General features: G+C 50.2%; 1 protein-coding gene across 2 annotated transcripts; it reads left to right on the top strand.

Moving 5' to 3' along the window:
* Window positions 1-586: 586 nt before the first annotated feature.
* On the top strand, window positions 587-25,126 carry Smarcb1 (SWI/SNF related, matrix associated, actin dependent regulator of chromatin, subfamily b, member 1). Of its 2 annotated transcripts, none has more exons than XM_052164596.1 (9): window positions 587-897; window positions 4,896-5,034; window positions 6,589-6,718; window positions 9,805-9,942; window positions 11,094-11,221; window positions 15,484-15,650; window positions 17,026-17,216; window positions 24,364-24,495; window positions 24,808-25,126. In XM_052164596.1, exons 1-9 carry the CDS (start codon window positions 805-807, stop codon window positions 24,845-24,847), a joined length of 1,158 nt encoding a protein of 385 aa, XP_052020556.1. In that variant the 5' UTR covers window positions 587-804; the 3' UTR covers window positions 24,848-25,126. The 2 variants fall into 2 exon arrangements, with proteins under 2 accessions (XP_052020556.1, XP_052020557.1); XM_052164597.1 differs by having other exon boundaries at window positions 4,896-5,007.
* Window positions 25,127-25,235: the final 109 nt, after the last annotated feature.

The following is a 25,235-nucleotide window of genomic DNA, read 5'->3' on the forward strand; positions in this document are numbered from 1 at the left end:
ACCTGTGTCACCACACCCAGCCCAGATCATTTCTGATTTTTCGAGACAGGGTTTTTCTTTGTAACCCTGGCTGTCTTGGAACTCACTATGTAGACCAGGCTGGCCTATAACTCACAGAAATCCTCCTGTCTCTGCCTCCCGAGTACTGGGGCTAAAGACCTGCGTCATCACATCCAGCTTAGATAACACTTTCTTCATCCATTCCTCTACTGTTGAATAGCAGCTATCTAGGGCAGGCTATAACTTAAGCTCCTGGAACAGTGATACAATAAACATCTTTTAAACATTTTGGAGTCATCGTTCCGTTCAACAGGGGGTGGACTGCTTGGACACTTTGCAGAAACACTGTCTTTCCTCGGAGCTGTTGTGTTTTTTCCTTCATCCCAGGGCGGAGTGCCAGCTCTGGCTGTGCGACTAAGAAAGCTAACGCCTGAGTCAGGGCCTCAGTGACTATTTCTGTCGCTGAGAAGTTTTCCTCCATACCGGTAGGCCTGGGGAAGCAAAAAGAATTCGGGTCCCTTTAAGGGCCTACGGGGACGCGCTCGGCCTTGTGCCGCACAGGCGGCAGCGCGCACGTTAGCGTCAGATCCCCGCGCATGCGTAGCGTAAGGAGGGCGGCCTGCTCGTCGCAGAGACGGCTAAGGAACCCAGTAGTGACGCGAGCGCCTGCTCGGTTCACCCGGCTCGCTCTGCCCGTCCTTCACCTCCCGGCCTCCGTTCCTTTCGGTCCGACGCGCCTCGGCCCCGCCCCAGTCCACCGGATTCTTTCCAGCTCGACCCCGGCTGCCGGTTTCCCCCGCCGCCATGATGATGATGGCGTTGAGCAAGACCTTCGGGCAGAAGCCCGTCAAGTTTCAGCTGGAGGACGACGGGGAGTTCTACATGATCGGCTCCGAGGTAGCCCGCGGCGCGTTCTCGGCTTCCCGGGCAGCGGCTGGCCGGCTCGAGTCCTGGGGCGGGCTAGTGCTCCCCGAGTGCGCGCCTCCATTCATCGCGGAGGCGGGCGCGTGCTCGCAGCTGGGGCGTGGCCTGGTGGGCGTGGCCTGGTGGGCGTGGCCGTGCCCTCACCCTCCTGGACCATCCTGGGTTTTCTTACTCGCTTAACGTTGTTCAGACCCTAAGCATCTGTCCCATCTTAGCGCCGAGCCGGTACACTGTAGGCAGATGGGAAAAGGATGTTAGGGAAGCCCCGTGCAGTACTGTCCTTGAATCCTTTGGCAGCTCTCGTGCACCCCACTGAAATCTCTAGTTTTGAGCCTGAGGCTTAGGAAAGCCTCCACCCCTTTTGTGTTCCTCCTTCTGAGGTGGACTGCAGAAGCATTTATGAACTTTACGATGTTTAGAAAGGGATTGGAGATGTTTGCTTTTGAGTGCATGCGGCCCGGAGGCCGGAAGCACTAACATTTTGGAGATCTGTGAACTGACTTTGAGTTTTTATAGGAGATAAATCTGTAGGATCGCTAACCCATAACTCATAACTAGAAGAGACAGTTTCTGTTCCAGTCAGGTGGACACGGTTTCTTAGGTTTGTGCCTGTGTGTTCCTACCCCTTTCACAGGGGTCGCATATCAAATATCCTGCATATTAGATATTGACATTATGACTCGTAACTGTAGCAAAATTACAGTTATGGAGTAGCAACGAAATAATTTTATGGTGGAGGGGGTCATTACAACATGAGCAACTGTATTAAAGGGGCACAGCATTAGGAAGGTTGAGAACTACTACCTTAGAAAAACCCTGCAGTTAGCCCTAGAGACCAGCCAAATGTATGAAATGTCTTTTCTTTCTTTTTCTTTTCTTTTCTTTGGGGCAGATTGTCTCAAACTAGCTTCCTTCCATCTAAAGGCAACCCCCAGCCAGTTTTTTGTCTCCCCTCCCCCCTTCTCTTTGAGACGAGATCTCATGTACCTCTGGCTGGCTTGTAACTCCACTTTGTAGACCTGGCTGACCTTGAACTCACAGAAATCCACCTGCCTCTGCCTCTGGGTGTTAGGATCAAAGCACTTGGTGCCACCACTCTCAGTTTATATGTTCGTTCTTTCTTTCTTTCTTTCTTTCTCTCTTTCTTTCTTTCTTTCTCTTTTTTGTTTTATAAGATGCGGGTGGCCAGGCACTGGACTGTGCCTTTAATCCAAATACTCAGGAAGTAGAAGGAGAGAGTGATTTTGAGTCCAGCCTGGCCTAAGTAGTAAGATCTTGTCTTGAAAGGAATAAAAAAATAATAATAAAATTCAGATGTGTGGATGTCATCCAGTAGACATGTAACATGTGTAAAGAGGTAAGTGCAGCCCTGGAGAGCTAATACCATTTCAGACTGCCAGGAGTCACCTCCCGGCAGCTGTGACATATATTCCATTTCATTAGTGTGTCGGTTGAATCAGGTCGTGGTACCAATGTTGTCAGAAACATCCAGACTTAGTTTCTGTTTTCACCATTTTTCCATTAAACACAAAGTGCGATCCACCATGACAGTTCCCACCGTCACGTCTGTACTGCTGTTGCTTGGTTGCTGTGCTGGGGACATGCACTCAGGACCCGTCCATGTTCCACGGCTCAGAAGGGTCCTCGTTGGACACTAGGCATTTGCTCAAATGCAAGGCATGTAAGGCAGTTGAGGACTTTAAACAGTCTGTGCAGAAGGACTTGTTGAAAGATGTTTATTTACCTGAACTGACCAGTGAAGGGGTAAATCTGGCCCCAGCTCTAGTTTTGAAAAGAAAATTCTCATGTGGTGGATCGACTGGAAGGCAGCTCCTAGTCAGGTGGGAAGAGCTTCGGGAGGCTTAGTGACAACTTGCTCTGCCTCCAGACCCTCGCCCTCATCTCCCTCTGTTTTCCTCAGTTCCCATTCCTCGTGCTGGGAACCCAGAGCCTTGTGCGTGCTAAACACATGCTCTTGTGCTGAGCGCTTCTCTCGGCTGGTTGCATCTGAGATGCTTACACTGGAAACAAGTGCTTTTTGAAGTCATCGTTTTAGGTTTTAGAAAGCCTAACCACAACCTTCTTTTGGCCTCTGGCCTCTTGGCCTTCCCAGTTGATTGAGAATAGTTATCCTGAAATCAAAACGGGCAGTTTTCTCATTCTGGGGCCTGGCTTTGATTTGGGAAGAGCAGAGGGTCATACAGTGCTTTTGTCTGCAGTTCCTATAGCAGGATTGTATGGATGATCGATGGTCCTGGTCCCTTCGTCATAGAAAATGAACTCAGTATTCAGACAGATGGGCCAGACACAGCAACACTAGCAGTGTCTCTGATGTCTGCAATGGATGTGACTGTGCCCTGTGCCCCTGTCTTTTTTTTTTTTTTTTTTGATTTTGATTTTTTTTTTCCGAGACAGAGTTTCTCTGTATAGCCCTGGCTGTCCTGGAACTCATTCTGTAGACCAGGCTGGCCTCGAACTCAGAAATCCACTTGCCTCTGCCTCCCAGAGTGCTGGGATTATAGGCATGTGCCACCACCACCCGGCTGACTGTGCCCCTGTCATCCTATCATTTGCCACAGGAGTCACAGAACTTTGAAGAAATCAGTACCCAAATTCAGAATTCTTTATTTTGTATTCCAGAGAGGGCAAAGACTGACTTAGGAAAAGCTAAGTGGTCCAGCCTGGTGTTCTAGGGTTTGCGATACAGTACCCTCCCCATAGCCATGGGAGACTACTTTGCAGCACTTCTTTAATCCCAGCACCCAGTAAGCAGAGGCATGCCCATCTCTGAGTTCAGGGACAGCCTGGTCTACATAGTGAGTTCCAGGCCAACCAGGGCTATGTAGTGAGAATCTATGTTTAGGAAAAAATCGATAGTATTGCTAACACTTTTCTACAAATGGATGGGAACAATACTTTTACCTTTGGGTGATAATGACCCACAAACCAAACAGTAACAAGGAGTCTTTGCTGTTCTATGTATAGATTGTTTGCCTCTTGGGCTCAGCAGCTCTGGCTGCTGGTCATGGAAATCTCTTCTGGAAGAAAAGTGCAGAGACTGCTCTCACGTAATAAATGTACGCTAACTAGGTAGAGAAGATGAAAAGAATAGTTGGAGTGATGCTTTTAAAGCAGAGTCCAGACTCGAGGGCCTGGCGCGGCCGAGTGGGCCTTTAATCCCAGTATTCAGGGGGCAGAGGCAAGTCGGTCCATCTCTGTGAGTTTGAGGCCAGCCTTGTCTACATAGGGAGTTCCAGGCCAGCCAGGGCTACACGGTGAGATTCTGTGTTATGGAAAACACGTCAGGGTTGTTAAGTCGTGACTGGTGATTAAGAGGCCTGATGTGTTGCCAGTTGCCCTCACAGTGTGACTCTGAAGATAGCATTTCTGAAAAGTCGGTGAGACTGTAGAACCCATAAAAAACCCATAGGACGAGCTTCTTACGAAGGCCATATTTACAGTATTGCTACAAACAAACTGAAGCTATTACTTGGGGGAAGTAGTGATTTATAGGAAAGGCTAGGGATTACTAATATAGTGCTTTTTTTAGACTCTAGAAAATTCTTTGGCATCTCTGGCCAGACTTTTATTACTAAACAAAGCAACATAGGCAACGGGACAAATTATCTCGCATCTGTCTAAAATTAAAGACTTTTTGGTGTTTATTGCCTTGTAAAAATATCAAAGTCTACATCTTAAGATGAAAGAAGGTCACAGGAGTCTTGGATTTCAGAAAAGTGCCAACGTCACTAGTCAGGTCGGAATCACAAGCCTCTTACTAAGCTCTGGGATCCTCCCCTGGTTCTGAAGTCAGGAGACACAGATGCCAGCCAGATGTGCACTGCTCTTGAACCCTTGATGTCAGCAGAACATGCTTGTCGACCGCTGAAATCTTGGCATCTGGAGGCATTGCCTCGACGTGGTGCTAGGTTGCCCGACCTTCATAATGAGCCTTCTTGCTTTACCCATAGGTGGGCAACTACCTGCGTATGTTCCGAGGTTCTCTGTACAAGAGGTATCCCTCACTCTGGCGGCGACTAGCCACTGTGGAAGAAAGGAAGAAAATAGTGGCCTCGTCACATGGTAAAAAAACAAAACCTAACACTAAGGGTGCGTCTTCACGAGGGTTTGTAAACCTGTTTCAAAACCACTCGCTTATGTCATGAAGATAAAACGTTTTCACTCCAGTGTCTTCATTGCAGCCTGACCTTAGATCGGTAGGGAGCATCCCGGGGCGGGCCACCCTGCCAGAGCACACAAGCTTCAGGTGAGAGTGGCTCAGGGATAGCCTTCTGTACTCCACTGGTGTATGGTCCTGGCTAGGCCAGGGGGTGTGCCAGGGGCTGGGGCCAGGGCAGTGGTAGGTGCTGTGAAGACATGTTGGTCTCAAAACGTTTTAGGAATGCTGAGATCTGCTTCCATTTGCTGTGAGTGTGTCGCTGTAGTCATCCTTGCAGCCGGAGATGGCGGCCCCAGCCCTCTCTCTCCTCTGGGGCTTTCACTGCTTCCCTCCCTCAGCACATTCGTCCTGTAATACTTCATCTCGACAGCCAGTGTGCTAAGCTCACATGCATGTACCCACCCCGTGTGGCCTGCCCTGTGCCTGGGGCTGGCCAGGTGAGCCATCTGATGCTAGTGAAACTAGTGTGGGCTCTGGGCTGTGGCAGCTCTGTGCAGCGCGATGCTGCTGTTCATACACTCTGGCGCCTCCGGCGTGTGGGTTTGGGTGTGGGTGCAGCATGCCATCTGGCTGGTGGCAAAACTTCTTTGCACTCAGCAGACGCACCCTGTAGAGAGCTGCCCCGGGCCTGCATGTGCACGTGCATGCATGCATGCTCATAGCACTGTCGTCTGTCTTGTCTGTAGGTGCTAACGTAGTTTTGTCTATTATGGTAAACTGGGGGTTCTTTTAATGCAGGAGCCAGAACTGCTTTTATTCACTACTAAAACATAGCCACTGTTGCCTAAAACAGGCTTTTTTGTGTCCCTGTGCTACAAGTAAAGGACAGTCGCTAGCATGGTGACTGCCTAGCTCTGCCTCCCTACCCTTCCTGGAGTTCCCATGAAGTCCTACTGGTCTTTCTGCTGTGGTCCTTCCTTCCCTGTGACTGAGAGAGTCCTCCGGTGACGCTAAGCTAAGCAGGCCCTGCCGATAACTAGCAGCTCTTGGCAAAGGTTCTGTCTTGTTTTTTCCACACAGCACATCTGGCCTAGCTCGGGGATGGGAACTTCTGCTTGAACGAAACATTTCTTTCCAACTCTGGGCTCTTGTTTTAAAAGAAAAGTAGTCAGTCTTCATTGTGTCTCATACATTGCTTCATGTTTTAGATTGTGGTAGTGTCAGACCTCTTCCCACTGGGGTGTTATTCGGAAGCCTTCCTGGCAGCCCCTGAGCTGCCGCTGCCCCAAACATCTCTGCCTCGGAGCTCATGCTCTTAGGAGGCGAATTCCTCCAAATCCACCCCGCCAGAGGCGTTCTCTACTGCAATGTCTAGGCAAAGCCTCAGTCTGGCTGCCCTTTTGGAAGAGGCTCGACCTCAGTGGTAGCGAGTTTGACACCTTGCTTTCCCGCCTCCTGCATGTGAGGACCTTGTGCTGGGTCAGTGGTTGGCAGCTTGTTCACACTACTGCAGGGTGACCGCAGTGGGGTCTCTCTGCTTATAGATCATGGCTACACCACCCTTGCCACCAGCGTGACGCTACTGAAAGCCTCAGAGGTGGAAGAGATTCTGGACGGCAATGATGAGAAATACAAGGCCGTGTCCATCAGCACAGAGCCCCCGACCTACCTCAGGTACGCCTTCTGTATCCTGGTGCTTCAGGGGCATGGAGGGGGTGGAGGGAGCCTCTCACACTGAAGAGCACAATGAAGTGAACTGTCCTTTCCTCAATGTGTTTATAATTGCCTGAAGAAATATAGGCCAAGTCTTGCATTCTGCAGTGTTCTGAAACTGGGATTTATTTACAAAAAAAATTGATTCAGATAAACTCCCAAAAGAAACAATGGATTTGAATATATATATATATGTATATGTATATGTACGCATGTATGTACATATATATATATGTAGTACTTTGAAAGAACTTTCTTTCTTTTTGAGGTGGGGGTCTCATGTAGCCCAAGTGGGCCTTAAACTTGCTGTGTAGTTAAATATGGTGTTAAACTTACGATCCTCCTGACTCCACCTCCTGGATGCTTGGATTACAGGTGTGTGTGCTACCAAGCCTGATTATAACAGTGCTGGGGCTTGGGGGTTGGGGGCTGGTGAGATGACTCAGCAGTTAAGAGCACTGACTGCTGAGTTCAAATCCCAGCAACCACATGGTGGCTCACAACCATCTGTAATGAGATCTGATGCCCTCTTCTGGTGTGTCTGAAGATAGCTACAATGTTCTTAGATATGATATAATAAATAAATAAATAAATAAATAAATCGTCTAAAAAAAAAAAAACCAAGGCGGGGGTGGGGCAGGACCCTGCTAGGCAAGCACTCTGATGATTGACCTACATCCTCGGGTCCAAACACACTTATGTTTTATTTTGTTTTGTTTTCGAGTCGGGGTCTCCCTGTGTAGCCCTGAGCATCTTGGAACTCACTCTGTAAGCCAGGCTGGCCTCGAACTCAGATCACCACACTTGGAAAGCAAGTGCATTTACCAGAGCCATCTTCCCAGCCTAGAACAGAACTTTCATTAGGAAAATATTTGTGGCAACAAGATGGCAAATGACTACAAATGCACCAGGTTGTATCTTGTGTTTGCACATCTGGACTTAGAAGTGAACTAACTGAACTCCAGTAGGTTTGGAGAGGAGATGGTGATGTTAATAATTGAACCCAGGACTCCATGAGTCTGTGTTCCATTTCTGAGCTGCACCCCAGACCCCAGTGTACAAGTAACTAGAGTCTAGTCCATATCCAGCAGCAGAAGAGGTAAACAAACGTGGGAAGAATGTCTGTCTTCTGCCGTAATCTTGTTCTGCCGCAGTGGGGCTGAACATGGAGCCCAGGGCCTCACTGTTCATCATGGCCACGCTGTCCCATTGAGCTTCATCAGGTTGCAGCCACTGTGGCCCTCACCTCTAATCACAGACCTCTGAAGTGAAGGCCAGAGGGAGGGTGTGGTGCTAAAGGCCTGCGTGGGCTAACAGTGAGACCTTATCAAGGGACAGAAAAGGAAGTTTTAATGTCTAACCCCGAGGTCCTGAGCGAGGACGGTATTGCTCAGGGCACTGCGGTTGGGGACACATTTCCATCCGGGCTTTTCTTCGTCTCTTGGTAGATTGCCCTCAGATCCCCCACGGCCCCGGAGAAGGCGGCCCTCCTCCAGTCTGAGAGCCACGCAGACGTGTGCTCAGCAGAGTCTTGTTCCCCTGGGGATGTGGTGAGAACATAAGGCTAGCTGGACCTTCCCAGGAAGTCACTGAAGGAAGTCGTGTGCATATGGATGACACTTTTATGTGTGCACATGTCAGCTGGGAACCCTTTATGCAGTGGTAAACAGTTCTTGGTTGTGTCAGATGAGGACCAGCTGAGGGAGTCGAGCCCAGTTGTCTTGGAAGCCAAAGCAGCAGGGAGAGCTACCGCTCAGTGAGCCTCACAGTGGGCCTGGAGCCTGCCTGTCCTGTCCCCTCTTGGGATTCTTGGGAAAGCGTGGAGATAGGGCAGGAGTTGGGGGTCAAGGGTCGGTCAGCACAGAAGGGTGAGCAGTGAAGATGGGTAGTTTCCAAATACAAGCCCAGCTGCTCTGGGATTGCCTGGAAGGTTCCAAGACTGCCAGCCCTCCCAGAGACAGACACTCACTTGATCTGGGTGAGGCTTAGGAATTTGCTACTTCAAATTTCACACTCTTCGTGACCTGTTTGTCCACGTGGACTGAGATGGAAACTGGTCTGCTGCCCCTGCTGTTAAACCCTGGGCAAACGAGTCCCCTGCTCTTCGGGCTGTGTTCCAGGGGTTCAGAGGTGGGAGCAGATCCAAAGGCAGAGCCAAACCTCCAGTGCTTGAGACCAACCTCTCACTGTGCCCTCCGCCTCACCCTTGTCCAGAGGTGATCCCAGACCTTGGCATTAAGGGTCTTAAGTGGCCCTGGGTTTTTTTTGTTTTTTTAATTTCCTTCAAAATTAAAAGTTACAGTTAGGCAGGCGGTGGTGGCGCACGCCTGTAATCCCAGCTCTCTGGGAGGCAGAGGCAGGCAGATTTCTGAGTTCAAGGCCAGCCTAGTCTATAGAGTGAGTTCCAGGACAGCCAGGGCTACACAGAGAAACCCTGTCTCGAAAAAACAAATCCAAAACAACAACAACAACAAGAAAAAGTTACAGTTAAAGGCTCTGCCACAAAAGACCAAGTCCCGTCCTCTCTTAGGACTCACTTGGAACTCGAGTGGCAGTGTCTGCAGGCGCTGAGTGCTAGGTTAGAGTTCACTGTGGAGGGGCAAGCAAGGTGGGAACTCAGTGCTAAGCCACTGTCCGTCCATGCCGGGGACAGAGAGACATGCACTGCCCTGACATGGGTTTTATTCTCTCTTCTCTCCCTCTCTCCCCCTCCCCCACCCCCTCTTTTGTCAGGATTTCTCACTGTAGTCCTAGCTTGCCTGAACTCAGAGAAACCTGCCGCTTTCTCCCACCTGAGTGCTGGGATTCAAGGCTTCCCTACCATTCCCTGCCCTGCATCTGATACTTCTGTGCCCTTTTCACACAGGTATCTCTAGGTGCCAGGAAGAGTCCCATGGTGTAAGAAATGCCCTGATGTCCTCCACACGACTGTGGAGGCGGCCAGGCACAGTAGTGCCCACGGTGGCAAAGTGACTGAGTACGGCGCCTCAGTGAGCAGAGTCCGAGCCCTGGGCTGACGGGGTTGCTTTCTCCTTCTGTCTCTCCAGGGAACAGAAGGCCAAGAGAAACAGCCAGTGGGTCCCCACCCTGCCCAACAGCTCCCACCATCTGGACGCCGTGCCGTGTTCCACCACCATCAACAGGAACCGCATGGGTCGGGACAAGAAGAGAACCTTCCCCTTGTGGTGAGTACACGCCGCTGCCGAGCCTGGCCTCTGCACGGATTCCCAGCGTTCTCCAGTGTGCTACCTGCCCTGCCTCCGATGCTGTTCTCTTCCTGGAAGGACGCCATCCTTGGCCTTCCCTATCCTCCCCGTCCCCTGCTGTGCTCTCTGTCCTTCCTCTTCCCTAGCACTTCAGTGTAAATCTTGGGAACACAATCCTGAGGCCAGTCCCTGCCGCATGTCCTGTCTGATGCCCACTGCCAGTCTGGAAGGTGTCAGGGAATACCCACGTGACTCCCACTGTGTCGGGCCTCTGTGGCTGCTGAAACAAACAGCTGTAGTGACTTAGAACAAGGTGGATTTAGTCTCTCCTAGTCTAGAAGTCAGGAGTCTGAATTAGGCTCCCAGGCCAAAGTGAGGATGTGAGCAGGCATTGCTCCCTGAATTCAGAGGCCCTTCCTCAGCTTACAGCCACAGCGACACCACTCCAGCCTCTGCCTCTGGGGCCCTGTGGACCCCTCCACGTGTGACAGCTCCCTCTGGGTTCCCTAGAAGGACAGTTAACATGGAGGGCCTCCCCTGTCCATGCATGCTGACTTGGTTTTGTGCATATCACTAGCGGTCAGCACAGCTGCTTCGAGTGTGTGAGTGACACTTGCCTTTCAGGGTCCCCTCCTCCATCCCCGTCGCACGGCCTCCCTCTTAGGCTTTGACCTATGACTCTTATCATTTTCCTACCAGTTTTCTGAAATATTTACTGAGCTTTAAGGGAAAGAGGTGATTTTTGTTTTCCCAGCATGACCTCAGACTGTTGGCCGTTTGTCTCAGCCTCCCGAGTGCTGGGATGTGGGCCTGAGCTTCTGGCCCGGCTAACACGGCTGGGCCTTCTTTCAGGGCAGCAGCTTCCTCGCTCTAACTGCTGCAGTGACGAAGCACGCTGCCCGGCCCTGGTGCACACTGGAACTGTAGTGGTGTTTGATGACTGCCCCCTGCGCTCCTTTAGACTGCCCTTGGGACTTCTGATAACCTCTTCTGTGCTGCCCCAGGGCTAGGTGACAATGCCTGGAAGGAATGGCCTTTCCCTTCCAACCAGCTGTGCGCTGGAAACCCAGGGAACCCAGGCCCAGGGAACCCTGAGCCCTGACTGGCCGCTGCTGCCCTTTCCCTTTCAGCTTTGATGACCACGACCCGGCTGTGATCCACGAGAATGCATCCCAGCCTGAGGTGCTGGTGCCCATCCGACTGGACATGGAGATCGACGGGCAGAAGCTGCGAGACGCATTTACCTGGAACATGAATGGTATGTGAGAGCTCACCTCGCCTGAGCCTTATTCAGAATGCAGTCCCCCCCCACCCCCCCATCGTCAGACTCTAGCCTTGACACTTGAAGTGTTGTGGCATGGTTCTTAAGGCTGTAAACTCTGGTTTGTTCTGGTTCTGCCATGTGCCCGATTCCTTGTGTACTGCCCATGTGTCTAGTTTTGTTTGTTTGTTTATTTTTGCTTTTGCTGTAGCAGGATACCCAAACCTGGGCAATTTATAAATAAATATAAGAGACTCGCTCTGGTGTGTCTCTGAGGGCTGGGGAGTTCACGGTTCAGCTGCGAGATAAGGTGGGCATCTGTAGAGGTCTCACACTGCTTCAGCTCCTGGCCGAAGGTGGAAGTGAGGTGAAGGTTAATGTAGTCTGCTTTGTGGACAAAACCAACCTAACGAGAATAAACGCACTCATTAGAGAGCTCTGCCTGCCGCCTGCCTGCCCACCCCCTTCTACTTCCAGCTCTCAATAAATAAATAAACACGTGGTGGTGCACTGCTCTAAAGACCAGCCTGATCCAGCCAGCCACATAGCCGACAAAGTAAAATCATTTGTGACAATCTACAAAGTGAATGGCTGGGGGAGAAAATTAGCATGAAAAAAACAGAGGCAGAGGGAGGGAGGAGGGGCCAGCAACACTTAGGATACTTGCAAAGGCACAGGGAAACATCTTATATGTCTTTAAAAATAAAGCTGGATGGCTGGAGCGATGGCTCAGTGGTTAAGAGCACTGACTGCTCACAGCCATCTGTAATGAGATCTGATGTGTCTTCTGGTGTCTGAAGACAGCTACACTGTACTCATATAAATATAATTAATTAAGAATAATAAAGCTCCCAAAAAAAAATAAATAAAAATAAAAAAAAACCAGGTGGTGGTGGCACACGCCTGTAATCCCAGCACTCTGGGAGGCAGAGGCAGGTGGATTTCTGAGTTCGAGGCCAGCCTGGTCTACAGAGTGAGCTCCAGGACAGCCAGGGCTATACAGAGAAACCCTGTCTCGAAAAAACCAACCCCCCCCCAAAAAAAAAATAAAAATAAGAATAATAAAGCTGAAAAAGAAGAAAAAAGCTGGGCAGTGGTGGCGCATGCCTATAATCCCAGCACTCTGGGAGGTAGAGGCTGGCAGATTTCTGAGTTCGAGGCCAGCCTGGTCTATAGAGTGAGTTCCAGGACAGCTAGGGCTACACAGAGAAACCCTGTCTCGAAACAATAACAACAACAAAAAAAACAAAATAAAATAAAAAATAAAGCTGGAGCTGGGAGGTGGCGCTGTATGTCCTTAATCCAAGCACTGGGAGGCAGGTGGGCCTCTGTGAGTTCGAGGCCAGCCTGATCTGTATAGTAAGTTTCAGGACAGCTAGAGCTATATATTGAGACCCCGTTCCAAAACATAAACCGACAAAAGGGCACTGTATTGGGTGCCTGTGATCCTAGCACTTAGGAAGTGGCAGTCTGACAGCAGTGTGTGAGCTCCCCGTCTGCCTTCCTGTGAGTCGCTTAGTTCTAGGTTAGTGGGTCTCAACCTGTGGGTCACGACCCCTTTTGAGGTTATATATCAGATATTTACATACAACTCTTAACAGTAGCAAAATTATAGTCATGGAGTAGCAATGAAATAACTTTATGTTGGGGTCCCCAGAGCCTGAGGAATCATTAAAGGGTCGCACAGGAGGAAGGCTGAGAGCCGCCCTGCCAGGGCTCAGCATGGCAAGTATCTGTAGTTCCAGAGACGCCCAAGGCGGGATCGAACTCAGTCCAGCTGTGCCCTCGCTGCTCACCCACACCTGTGTCTCCAGTGTCACAAGGCCACCCTGTGCTCTCCTGCCTCCCACCCTCACCCCTCTCCTAGTCCTGCTGATTTTTGACAAAACAGTGCAAATGCGGATGGTTGGAGGAAAGGTAATCCTTTGGACAAAATGATGCTAGAGTAGCCGGACATCCAAAGATAACCTCAACCTAATCTCACACCTAATAGTGAACTCTTAAAAAAAATCACAGCTTCATGTGTGTAAAACACAAAGCCGTGAAACTTGTTGGTTCCGGAACATATAAGAGAAAATCTTGGGTGTTAAGGGATAAACAAAGATCTCTAGACATTAGCAGCACGGTCCAGAAGAGAAAATACTAAAACTCAGACTTCATTAAAACTTTGCCTTGCAAAAGACCCTGCCAGAGGGTTTACCCTAAAGGATGCAGATGGAGAGGGGCACACAGCCGCCCTCACAGCACGCGGGCGGGCTCCAGGTCTACATAGCAAGTTACAGGCCAGTCACGGAGAGCTAAACAGTAAGGTGAGACCCAGTCTCAAAAAGGAAAAGGATGACAGGAAAGGTAATATGATCACAGTGTTTTACATAGTTGTATGAAATTGTGACAGAACAAATCGTAAAAATTCTAGAAAGCAACAATTTAATAAAATAAGAACAGAGAGGCTTAGACTTAAGAACACTGACTGTTCTTCCAGAGGACCCAGATTCCATTTCCAGCACCCACGTAGGAGCTCACAGTGGTTTATAATTTCATTGCAAGGGAATCTAATGCCTTCTGGCTCTAAGGACTTAAGACATGCAAGTGGTACACAGATGGATATGCAAACAAAATAACCGCACACATAAATAAATGTAAGAATATTTTCAAGTGAGGGTGAGCACCGTGGAAACACTTTTCACTGAAGATATTCAGATGGCGTAAACCCTGGGGAGTGCTCTGCCTTGTTAGCTGTTTGGGAAGTGCAGACTAAAGGCTGTGACAGAATCTCTTAGTGCTGGTGAGGGTGCGGAAGCACTGAGTCCGCACACACTGGTGGAAATACAAATGTCGAAGCTGCTCTAGAAAACAGTTCAAAAACTAAACATGACTACCATACCAGTGAGCAGCTGTGGTGGTGCATGTGTCCCAGAGAAGTTCTGAGGACATCTGTGTGCACCGGAACCAACATGTGGATATGATAGCAGCTCTCTGCGTAATAGACAGAAATTAGAAAAGGCCCAGATGCCCTGCAGTGGGCAGACAGACAGAAGCCCGGATGCCCTGCAGTGGGCAGACAGACAGAAGCCCGGATGCCCTGCAGTGGGCAGACAGAAGCCCGGATGCCCTGCAGTGGGCAGACAGAAGCCCGGATGCCCTGCAGTGGACAGACAGAAGCCCGGATGCCCTGCAGTGGGCAGACAGACAGAAGCCCGGATGCCCTGCAGTGGGCAGACAGACAGAAGCCCGGCTGCCCTGCAGTGGACAGACAGAAGCCCGGATGCCCTGCAGTGGGCAGACAGACAGAAGCCCGGATGCCCTGCAGTGGGCAGACAGACAGAAGCCCGGATGCCCTGCAGTGGGCAGACAGACAGAAGCCCGGATGCCCTGCAGTGGGCAGACAGACAGAAGCCCAGATGCCCTGCAGTGGGTGAACAAGTAACGGAATCTGAGTGCTCTGCAGATGCTAATCACAGTAGAAAAGAAGGAACAATCTCATGCATTGCTCAAGGATTTTTGTTGCTCTTTTTTTGGTTTTCTAAGACAGGGTTTCTCTGTGTAGCCCTGGCTGTCATGGAACTCACTCTGTAGACCAGGCTGGCCTCAAACTCAGAAATCCGCCTGCCTCTGCCTCCCAAGTGCTGGGATTAAAGGCGTGCGCCACCACTGCCTTTTGTTGCTCTTTTGTTTGTTTTTTGAGATAGAATCTTACTACATAGGCCTGCCTGGCTTAGAACTCATTGTATAGACTAGACTACCCTTAAAATCATAGTGATCCACCCGCCTTTGCCTCTCATGTGCTGGGATTAAAGGCACATACCATGACTATCTTCTCTGAAAAAAATTGCTGCCAGAGAAAAAAAGTTACCCCAAATTGTATAAGGTTTGATTCTAGCTTTTCAGATACTCAGATTACAGAAACATATCACAGGTGCAGGATGAACAGCGTCACGTAGGTGTGGCTGCAGAAGAACAATAGAGAGGTCCTGGTACTGATGGAAATGTCCCTGCATCCTGACAGCCCACGTATCACTCTCAGAGCACACTCTGGTTTATAGGCCCGTGGGCAGGAGAAGGTATTTGTAGGATGTGGGCCAGAAGGGAAAGGATGCTTCTTCTCTGCACTGTGAGTGTCTGGGAATACCAGGGTCAGTTCCCCGGTCGTCCATATCTATGTGAGGAGGAAGGGATGGGAGAGAACCCAGGACAGGTGTGAGCACCATGAAATGAGGCACTACAGAGAGATTGGAATGTTTGCATTTTTCTGGTTTCAGAGAAGCTAATGACCCCTGAGATGTTTTCAGAAATACTTTGTGATGACCTGGATTTGAATCCACTGACTTTTGTGCCAGCTATTGCCTCTGCCATTCGGCAGCAGATTGAGTCCTACCCCACAGACAGCATCCTGGAGGACCAATCAGACCAGCGTGTCATCATCAAGGTAGGTGCTAAGAGTACACTCAGCCCTTGCGGGCAGCCGTCGGCCCTTGCTGTGGGGTGCAGTGTCTGGGATGACATCTTTCAGGGACAGCCTGAGTGCTCAGGAATGAGTAGCTGACTTTTCTCTGTAAAGTGTCACATTGTGAGTAGGAGGGCCAGGACTGCTGTGTCTCCATCAGGTGCTGAGCCAGCTCCAGAGTTAGGAGAGCCCACCGTGAGATGTGCAGCGTCAGTGTAATGTTCTTATGGCCTGGGCCAGAAATACTTTATGATTCAAATACTTGTTTATATTTCTGCTTACAGTTTTTAGGATTTATACTCCATATTAAAATTCAGTTAGTTAAAATTAAGCAAGTTGAAATTCCTAGAACACGGTGGTTAAGAGCACTGGTTGCTCTTCCGGAGGACCTGGGTTTAAAACCCAGCATCCACATGGCAACTCACAGCTGTCTGTAACTCCAGGATCTGACAACCTCACACAGACATAAGCAAAACACCAATACACATTAAGTAAAAATAAATAAATCTGAGAAATTTTCTAGGTCACTTGACTATCCTTGATTATTTTAAGGACCTACCAGACTTGGCACAGGAGTTGCACTATCTTATGCCCCCACTACCAAAACACTACAGTTCCAGTTTCTCCTCAGAGGCAGTAAAAGGTGTTATCACTGACCTGCCTCCCTTTTTTCCTTCATTCTGCCTTTCGTCCTTTCTTGTTTGATAGTAGCCATCCTAATGGGTGTAAAGTACCTGATTATGTTGGTTTTAAGCTTCCTTATGAGAGTGAGTGAGAGAGAGAGAGAAAGAGAGAGAGTGTCACCACGAATATGTGGAAGTGAGAGCACAAATTTGTGGAGTAGTCTTTTCCTTCCACAGTTTGGGAATAGGCATATCTTTCTAAGGGCTGGCAAGTAAATAGGGCAGGTGTACCTGTGAGCTGCTTGGCATGGTTAATTGTAAAGTGGTGACACGGGGTATGGACAATGGCTTCAAACAGGCTCAAGGGCAGTCTCTGAAGAGTGACATGTAAGCTGAGCTCTGCAATGCCAGCATAGCTACATAAGGGTTGATTACCGAGAGGTAAAGGACAGAAGACACTCAGCCAGCACAGGGTTTGAGGGCTGAGAGGAGGTTACAGTGGGATCAGGTCCCAGAACCTTAGTGCCCAGTGACAACCTGGGAGATCTGGGGTCGGTTCTAGTCTATAAATATGCAGCTAGGCAGCCCAGGGCCAGCCTAGGTCCTCAGCTTCTGAGTGGTGGGCAGACTGTCCTCCGACCTGGCAAGTGACAATGGCCTGTCCCCACCTCCTCCCAGCTGTCCTGGTTGACTAACGTTCCGGTTCTCATTGTGCTTCTTGGTTCCTGCTACAGCTGAACATTCATGTGGGGAACATCTCCCTGGTGGACCAGTTTGAATGGGACATGTCAGAGAAAGAGAACTCCCCAGAGAAGTTTGCCCTGAAGCTGTGCTCGGAGCTGGGCTTGGGCGGGGAGTTTGTCACCACCATTGCATACAGCATCCGAGGACAGCTGAGCTGGCACCAGAAGACCTATGCCTTCAGGTAGGATAACTAGCACGGTCATCTTTCCCACTGGTTTTGCATGCTTGTCTTCTTCCTTGCCCCCACTGGAAAAAGGCTTTATTGAGAACTGCAATGCTTAGGAAAAGCAAGAGCCAAGGGCTTTCTGCAAAGAATTGGCAGTTCAGTTTGTTAGTTGGCTTTTGACTCAGATAGGTTAACTAGACATCCCAAGAATCGGCTTCCTTAGGGATTTCTGTAATATGAGCAAGAGAAAAGAGGGTCTGGAGAGAGGCAGCTTCAGTCCCAGGGGGATCCAGTGCTCTCTGTGAGCACCGGGAACGTAAGGGGTACATAGACGTCCTGCAGTGCGTCCAAGCACAGAAAGTAATAGAAACATTTGGGGGCGGGGTGTAAGTAGAGGACATGAGGCACATCCAAAGGGGTTTGGGCCTCAGCCCGAGCACTGGCTCTGCTAATCAGGCATAGGAGCTGCTTGCTGAGATGCCTCTAGCAGCCCCTTGGCCAAGCAGCTCTGTCCTCTAGCCGAGGTGTCTGTCCCTTGCCTCACCATCCCTGAAAGAAGCCCACTGGGTGCAGCAAGGGTGTCCATTCACCGGCACAGAGTCAGCCTGAGGTCCTGGGAGTGTCACTGACACAGGATGCATCCACAGCCGGTGGCTGAATGGGAACCCACTTTCAGAATGTGCACACGCTCCTAGCAGCGAGATAGCGAATGCCTGCCCCACCCTGCTGTGTGGCAGCTGGAAGGTCAGGCTGGAGCTTCTTTGGTTTTTTGTTTGTTTGTTTGTTTTGTTTTTTGGATTTGTTTTTTTCAAGACAGAGTTTCTCTGTATAGCCCTGGCTGTCCTGGAACTCACTCTGTAGACCAGGCTGGCCTTGAACTCAGAAATCCGCCTGCCTCTGCCTCCCAGAGTGCTGGGATTACAGGCGTGCGCCACCACTGCCTGGTTTAGGCCCTTGATGGGTCCTGCTGGCGTCATTTTCCTCTGTTGCCAACACTTAGCAGCATTTATGCTGTCAGGCCCCAGGTGGCTTCAGGTCTCCTGGCCTCCTGCAGTTTTCATGCTCAAGAACAAGCTCTCTGGAAGCAACCCAGTTGTGGTGCGTAAGACTATATTTCGTGAGTTCCAGGTGTAGGCAGGAAGGCCCTGGCTCTGCTGTGGTTCTTAGTTCTGGGTTCACAGTTCAGATATTTGGGAATAAGTGTAAGCCTAGTCTGGTAGAAGTCTGAGCCAATAAATGTCTCTTCCACTGTGGCTCGCCAGGATTCCTGGAGCGTCTCAAGCACTTAATTCCAGAATCAGAAAGGGCTGTTTTATATTCTCAGCCAGTCGGGCCTGGTGAGCTCTCAGTACCTGTCCTGCGTGTAGGACCATTTGGGCAGCTGGGATGCTGCCCACATTGCATGAGACGGAGCAGTGACAGTCAGACAGATGAGAGTCGGAACCCTGAGGGGAGCAGCCAGGACTCCTGACTCCCTGCACTCTCAGCTCTGCACCCCCTCACCCCACAGACACGTACAGCTAGGGATTTTTTTAACCACTTGCCACAGGCACATGAGTGTTGTCCCTGTCATCCTTACAGCTCCTCCCTGGTAGGAGGAGTCCCAGCCTGGCCTCACAATGCACAGAATACGACTAGCATTTGTTCCTTGACTGCTTGAAACAAGTTCTAAGTTCTAAGCATCTATCACTTCATGTTGGAAGCATGAATCCCTTTCAGCCAGGCTGCCAGTCTCTGCACATCTTTCCCATCCCCCTCCATCCCAGCCCACCAATCTCTGGCCTTTGGTTGTGTCCACAGAATAGCAGAGAGCACTGCTGGTCACAGGACATGTGTGAACAAGACCATGATGCCCATGCGTTAGAAGGTTGTACTTGTAGCACTAGGACAGACAGGCCTGGTAAAGGCCGGGGCAGGATCAAGGCATGGGGAGAGGCGAAGGGGTGGCAGACAGGCTCCGGGCTTCTGGAGTGCAGGACTGGATAGAGCAGCAGACATCCCAGAACCGAAACGAGGATAGAGGGCTGTCACGGGCACCGAGGGATGGCACAGTGCTTAAGAGCACTAGCTGCTCTTTGGGAGGACCCAGGTCGATTCCCAGCACCCACCTAGTGGCTCACAACTATCTGTAACTCGTTTTAGGGAATCTGGCACCCTCTTCTGGACTCCCGTGTGCACTCCAAATGTGCACAAGGTATGCATGCATATATGGAGGCAAAGAACTCATACATGAAAAATAATAAAGCAGAGAATCTTTCTCAGTTACACCTTTTTTTTTTTAAAAAAAGAAGGGCTGTAATGGGGCTGATGAGATGGCTCAGTGGTTAAGAGCACTGACTACTTTTCCCAAGAATCCAGGTTCAATTCCCAGCACCTGCAGGGCCGCTAACACCTGTCTGTAACTCCAGTTCCAGGGGATCCAGCAGATATACATACAGTTAAAACTGATGAACATAAAAAATAAAGATAAATTATTTTTAAAAGAAGGGCTCTGACAAATGTGGGGAAATGGGATGGGTCTGATGTGGATGGATCGGGTGATGCAGCAGGAGTGTTGCTCTTAGATTGCCTACAGCCAAATTACTAGTAATTTCTCCTGAGCCAGCCCCGTGCTCCAAGCCAAGCACCAGAGAACAGCTTCCCGTGTGGCACAGGAGAAAGACAGGCGTGTTATGTGCAGCCACTAATGAGCTTTGATTCCTAGTGTACCAGAGGGAAGGTGGCTGGGGGTGGGCACACAGCCTAAGGGGGAGCTGTGGTGCGGGCTGGCCGGGGCAGGAAGAGCAGAGGAGAGGAGAGAAGGCAGCACTGCCCATGCCAAGCACTGCGTGGCATTCAGTCACTTGTGTCTGCCCTGCCAGGATCACGTGCGGGGCAGAGGTAACGGTGTCCTCAGTTAGGCTTGGCGGCAAACCTAGTGAGGGACTGAGAAACATGGTCCTCTGCTGGGGCAGCATCAGCAGTTAGGGGATGGGCTGGTTAGAGGGTAGGTGTCCTACAACTCCACAGCCAAGCCATCCTGGTATGACTACCCACCCAGGGACAATTCACAGCCCACATTATGGAGCTGTTGGCTTTATTTTAAAGCGTATTTAGTTTGTTACTGTTTGTTCTTGAGATAGGATCACACTAACTTCCTTGAACTCATTCTGTAGTCCAGGCAGGTCTTGACTTCTCATCTTCATGCTTTGCCTTCCAAATGATGGAGTTACGGGTGTGAGTCGTCACACCTGGCATTTACATGCATGTTTGGTTTGGCCTGGTTGGTTTTCCTTCTGTTGAGCCAGGGTCCTCCACATAGCTTAGGCTGGTACTATATGACCTTGTGGTGTCTAGCTTCCTAAAACCACAGCTCATGATGCTGTCTAGAATGTTTTCAGTGATCATTTATGTTGTAATGTTGTCAGAACTCTGTTCTTAAAGATGATTATTTCTAGTGGTTAATAAATACATTTTACTTGTTCATTCAGTTGTGGACTGTTTCTCTTTTGGGCTATAGTAAATATTGCGAAGGACATTTGAGTTTTGTTTAAATACACCTGCCAGTTCTCTTGGCTGTCTACTCAGTAGTAGTATGTCTGGATTATGTAACTGATTAACTGTTGTTTTGTTTATTGAGACAGGATTTCACTTTGTAACCTAGGCTAGCCTCTAATAATTCATGGCAGTCCTCCTGGCTGGGTCTCCTAGGAATCTGGATTATATCTAGCTATCACACCTGGCATTTGAGGACCTGCCAGGCTGCTTTTTATAGTAGCTGCATCATGTTAGAGAACCCACTGGGGTGTGGGCTTCAGGTCTGCATCCTGGCCAGTGCTTGCTCTTGTCTGACTGTTGCTTTCCTGGTGAGTGGGAAGTGACAGAGCCTGGGGTTGGGTTTTCTAGTGAACATCTCTGCATTCATTATTGGCCCTGTAAGTGTGTGTGCTTGTGTATGTGTGTGTGCGCGCACGTGCGCATGCGTGTGGGTGTGTACCTGTGTCTTTGGAAATGGCTTGTTCAGGTCATTTATTCTGCCCCGGTTTACTGGTGGAGGGTGTCCTCGTGTGGAAGTCAGAGCACAGGCTGTAGGGGTGAGTTCTTTCCTTCCACCACGTAGGTACCCTGGATTGGACTCAGGACCTCACCCCGGTCCTTTTTACTGGCCTATATTTTTAACTGGCTTCTCTTTATTGTTGATTTGTAAGGGCTGTCCCTTTATTCTGGATACACATCCCTTAGCAGGCAGGATCTGTAAATATATTATTCTCCGTCCTTGGGGTCGTCTTCCCACGTGTCCCCCCCCCCCCCCAGACAGGGTTTCTCTGTGTAGCCCTGGCTATCCTGGAACTCACTCTGCAGACCAGGCTGGCCTCAAACTCAGAAATTCGCCTGCCTCTGCCTCCCAAGTGCTGGGATTAAAGGTGTGCACCACCACTGCCCGGCGCCCCACTTTTTTTTAAAGTCTTGTTTACTCATTTTATATATGTGAGTACACCATTGTTGTCTTCATACACACCATAAGAGGGCATCAAATTCCATCATAGATGGTTGTGAGTTACCATATGGTTGCTGGGAATTGAACTCGGGTCCTTTAGAAGAGCAGTCAGTGCTCTTTAACTGCTGCGCCATCTCTCCAGCCTGCCTTTCCACTCTTTTGACACTGTTCTTTGCAGCACAAAAGTTGAGAGCTTGCTGAAGTTCCTAAGTCCAGATAATAGTGTCATCTGTCATGGATGTCTGAAGTATATATGTGCAAGTATGTGTGTTTGTGTCACATCTGTGAAAGCACTGCCTACAGCGGACACATACTGTATCAATAGCTTGCCCATAAGATCACCTTTTCCCAGTGAGTGCTGTAGAACTTGCCTCTAAAAGGATGGCAGCTGAGGCACATTTCTTTTTTAAGTCCATTCTCTTCTTTATAGTGACAATGACTGCTTTGTAGCTTGCCTGTCTGTTACAGGTCATGAAAACAAAACTTCCACATCAAGATTCTGGCATGGTGGCATACACCATTAAAGGTGTATCCCAGTATTTGGGAGGCAGGCAGGAGCAGGTAGATCTCTGTGAGTTGGAGGTTCACTGAGTGCCAGGACAGCTAGAGCTACTCAGAGACTCGGTCTTAAAAAACAACAGCAGAAACCCTTCAGTACAAATAAACTCAAATATACTCCATTAGCATCTGTCTTTCCTCTCACTGTCATCTTCTCACAGACCCAGGACAATGTTCAGGTTCTCCCGGGCCTCAAAGTTCATGAGTAAGAATTCCCTTGAAACAACGGCTACTGGCTGACTCCAGAGGACCACAGACTTCGGGATTCAGAGCAGTGTCTCTGCCTGCATGTTGTCCCCACAGATCTGAGGCAGCGAGTGTTGGCTCTGAGCCCATCCTTCCATGGTCAGCCCTAGCATTTCTATTTTTGAACAAACCCACTGGTGTGAAATCTTCCCAGAGTCACAGGGAGGTAAACAAAGGGGCTTCTGGGACTGTTTGCCAGCTCTTGTTTAAATTCAGAGGAAAACATGTTTTGCTTCTTACTGCCTAGGCTTGGCGCCTTTGAATTCTTCCCTCCTGAGGGAGGTGACCTGGAGATGAGGGATAAGTCTGGCTGGCCTGTGTCTGGATTTCCAAATCAAGCTGCTGAAAAGGGGCTGGCCCCAGGGACTGAGCACAGGGTAGGGCTGACTGAGTCATTAGCAGGAGCTGGAGCCTCCAGATCTGTGGAGCCTGTGGGTATGGATGTTGTAAGCCGAGCTTCAGTACTAAGTCAGCCACTGAGCCGGGCCTCTCCTGGTCTGTGGAGCCAGCTTCAGCCATACTCTGGCCTTGATCCAGGCTCAAGGTCCTTGAAGCCTTTATGTCAAGAACTGGCCCTAGCCAGCCTGAGGTGGTTGAAGGTAGGCTCTCCACTGCCAGCTTTGGCCTGTACTGGTTTGGTACAGTGATGAGGAAACGTGACTCTGCCACCAAACCTGGGATAGATAGGCTTCGCTTTTGTGAAATCCACCATTCCTAAAGCCTGAGGGAGCCTGCCTGGCTCTGAAGAACTGCAGTGAATGACTGCTGGCTGCATTCGTGTTAACCCGCCCAACCCCAACAGTTAACTTTGCTCCCATACTTTAGATTAACCCGTAGCCGCCCAGTCAGCTATTTATCCCATTTTCATCCGCCAAGTGATGATTACTGCAGGGTGCTTTAGGATGGCCATCTCCTGAGGGACTGGACCTCAGGAGACAGGGAGGCTGGAGGGGAGGGAGGCTCAAGGCTCTGGAAGGCCATGACAGTGGAGGGAGAAGAGACCTAGTTAGAGCCTTGCTGTGAGGCGTCCTGCCAGGCTAGGATTTGCTCCAGCACATTGGGCGCCTCCTTAGCGTCCTCTTTCCGACTGGAAGCCAAGGTCTAGAGAGGCACAGCCACACCACACAATGAATGTACTGCCCGCAGTACTCGTACCCTCCTAGCCTTTGTCCCACCTCCTTCATGCTGTGTCCATTTGGCAAGAGGCTTGAAGAGATGAGGTGGAGTCAGGTGGTCTCTGAAGGACTCCGAGGCTGGAGGTAGCGTTCCTAGGCTGGTTCCTGCCAACTAGCTGTCTGCCTCAAAGCAGAGGGCTGGCTTCTCCAGGGCTTAGTGTGGACTCCGTGAATGAGCCAAGGGATAAATGTGAAGCACACTTGAGAGCAGGCCAGCCCAGTGGCCCTCCATGAGGAGGTTGAGGCCTCTGGAAGTCTTTTTGCACCCCCATCCTCATTCCTGGTGTCTATGGTGTCTTCCTGAGCCATGGGTCTTAGTTGGTACCAGCTGTTGGCAGAATAGGATAAATAGGCCTGTTCTGTTACCCGTATCTGTGACACTATTCTGTCCAAAGAAGCTATCTCCATAGCTAGAAGCTCCTTCAGTTCTTTTCAAGAACTGGCTTTAAGGGAAGGCTCTCTGCTAGAGGTGACAGCACTGTTCTGTCAGCGCATGGTGCAGGTCCTCACATCATGCTTGAGGCAGCGACAGAAGCCATCCCCCAGCTGCCAATCAGCACTGCTGCTGAAAGCCACTAGGATAAGGAAGCGGGCCTCCCGCCATGCCCTGGCCATCTGCTAAGGGTTAGCAGGGTGGAAAGCAGTGGTTTCTGGAGGACTTCCTAGCTGCTGTTCTGTTAAGTAGCCCCTGTCTCCCTTCCCTCAGTGAGAACCCACTTCCCACAGTGGAGATTGCTATCCGAAATACCGGAGATGCTGACCAGTGGTGCCCCCTGCTGGAGACACTGACCGATGCGGAGATGGAGAAGAAGATCCGGGATCAAGACAGAAACACGAGGTACACACAGGCGCCCATCTTCCTGGGCAGAGGCAGTTCTGTGGAGGTGAGGCCCCAGGGTACCTTTCCTTACAGAGAACAAAGGCAAGTCCTCGGTCAGGTCTGTGCATCTCCTGGCAGGTCTCAGGGTTTCTGTAGACATAAGTAGGGTTTGTGCAGCCGACCGGCAAGGTCAAGAAAGGGCCGGAGACTATTCCTGCTTGATTGGCACCACACCTAGCTCCTCTAAGAAAATAACATACCAGAAGGGAGACAGCCACCCCGAGCTGTGACCAGCCCCAACTGACCACCTAACCTATTCCCCTACTTTAGGCGAATGAGGCGTCTCGCCAACACTGCCCCAGCCTGGTGATGAAGCCATCCACGCTCGACCTCCACGGAGCATCTCAGAGGACTGCCTTTCTGCCCTCTGTGGAGCGAGAAAGGCAGAGGGACAGCTGGTGCCATCCTGAGGACTGGGGTAGGAGCCTCCCGGGTGCCTTCCTTCAGCACACATTCCATTTGCTAAACCCCAACACTGTCCCCCGGAGTCTAGAGTCGGGAAGCAGCCTCATTTGGTTGTGTTTTGTTTTTGTATAGGAGCCCCAGACAGGGCTGGTAACACTTTTTAAATAAAAAGTACCATGTTCAATTTCTTTGGTCAGTAGCATGAGACTGAGAGCCAGAGTCCAGCCTGAGGTAGGGCCAGTGCGGATGGAAGGGTGTGGCCAGGTGATGTGTCAGTCCTTGCCCTTTCCGCC

Source organism: Apodemus sylvaticus, chromosome 19 (assembly GCF_947179515.1).
Source record: "Apodemus sylvaticus chromosome 19, mApoSyl1.1, whole genome shotgun sequence".
Classification (NCBI taxonomy): Eukaryota; Metazoa; Chordata; class Mammalia; order Rodentia; family Muridae; genus Apodemus; species Apodemus sylvaticus.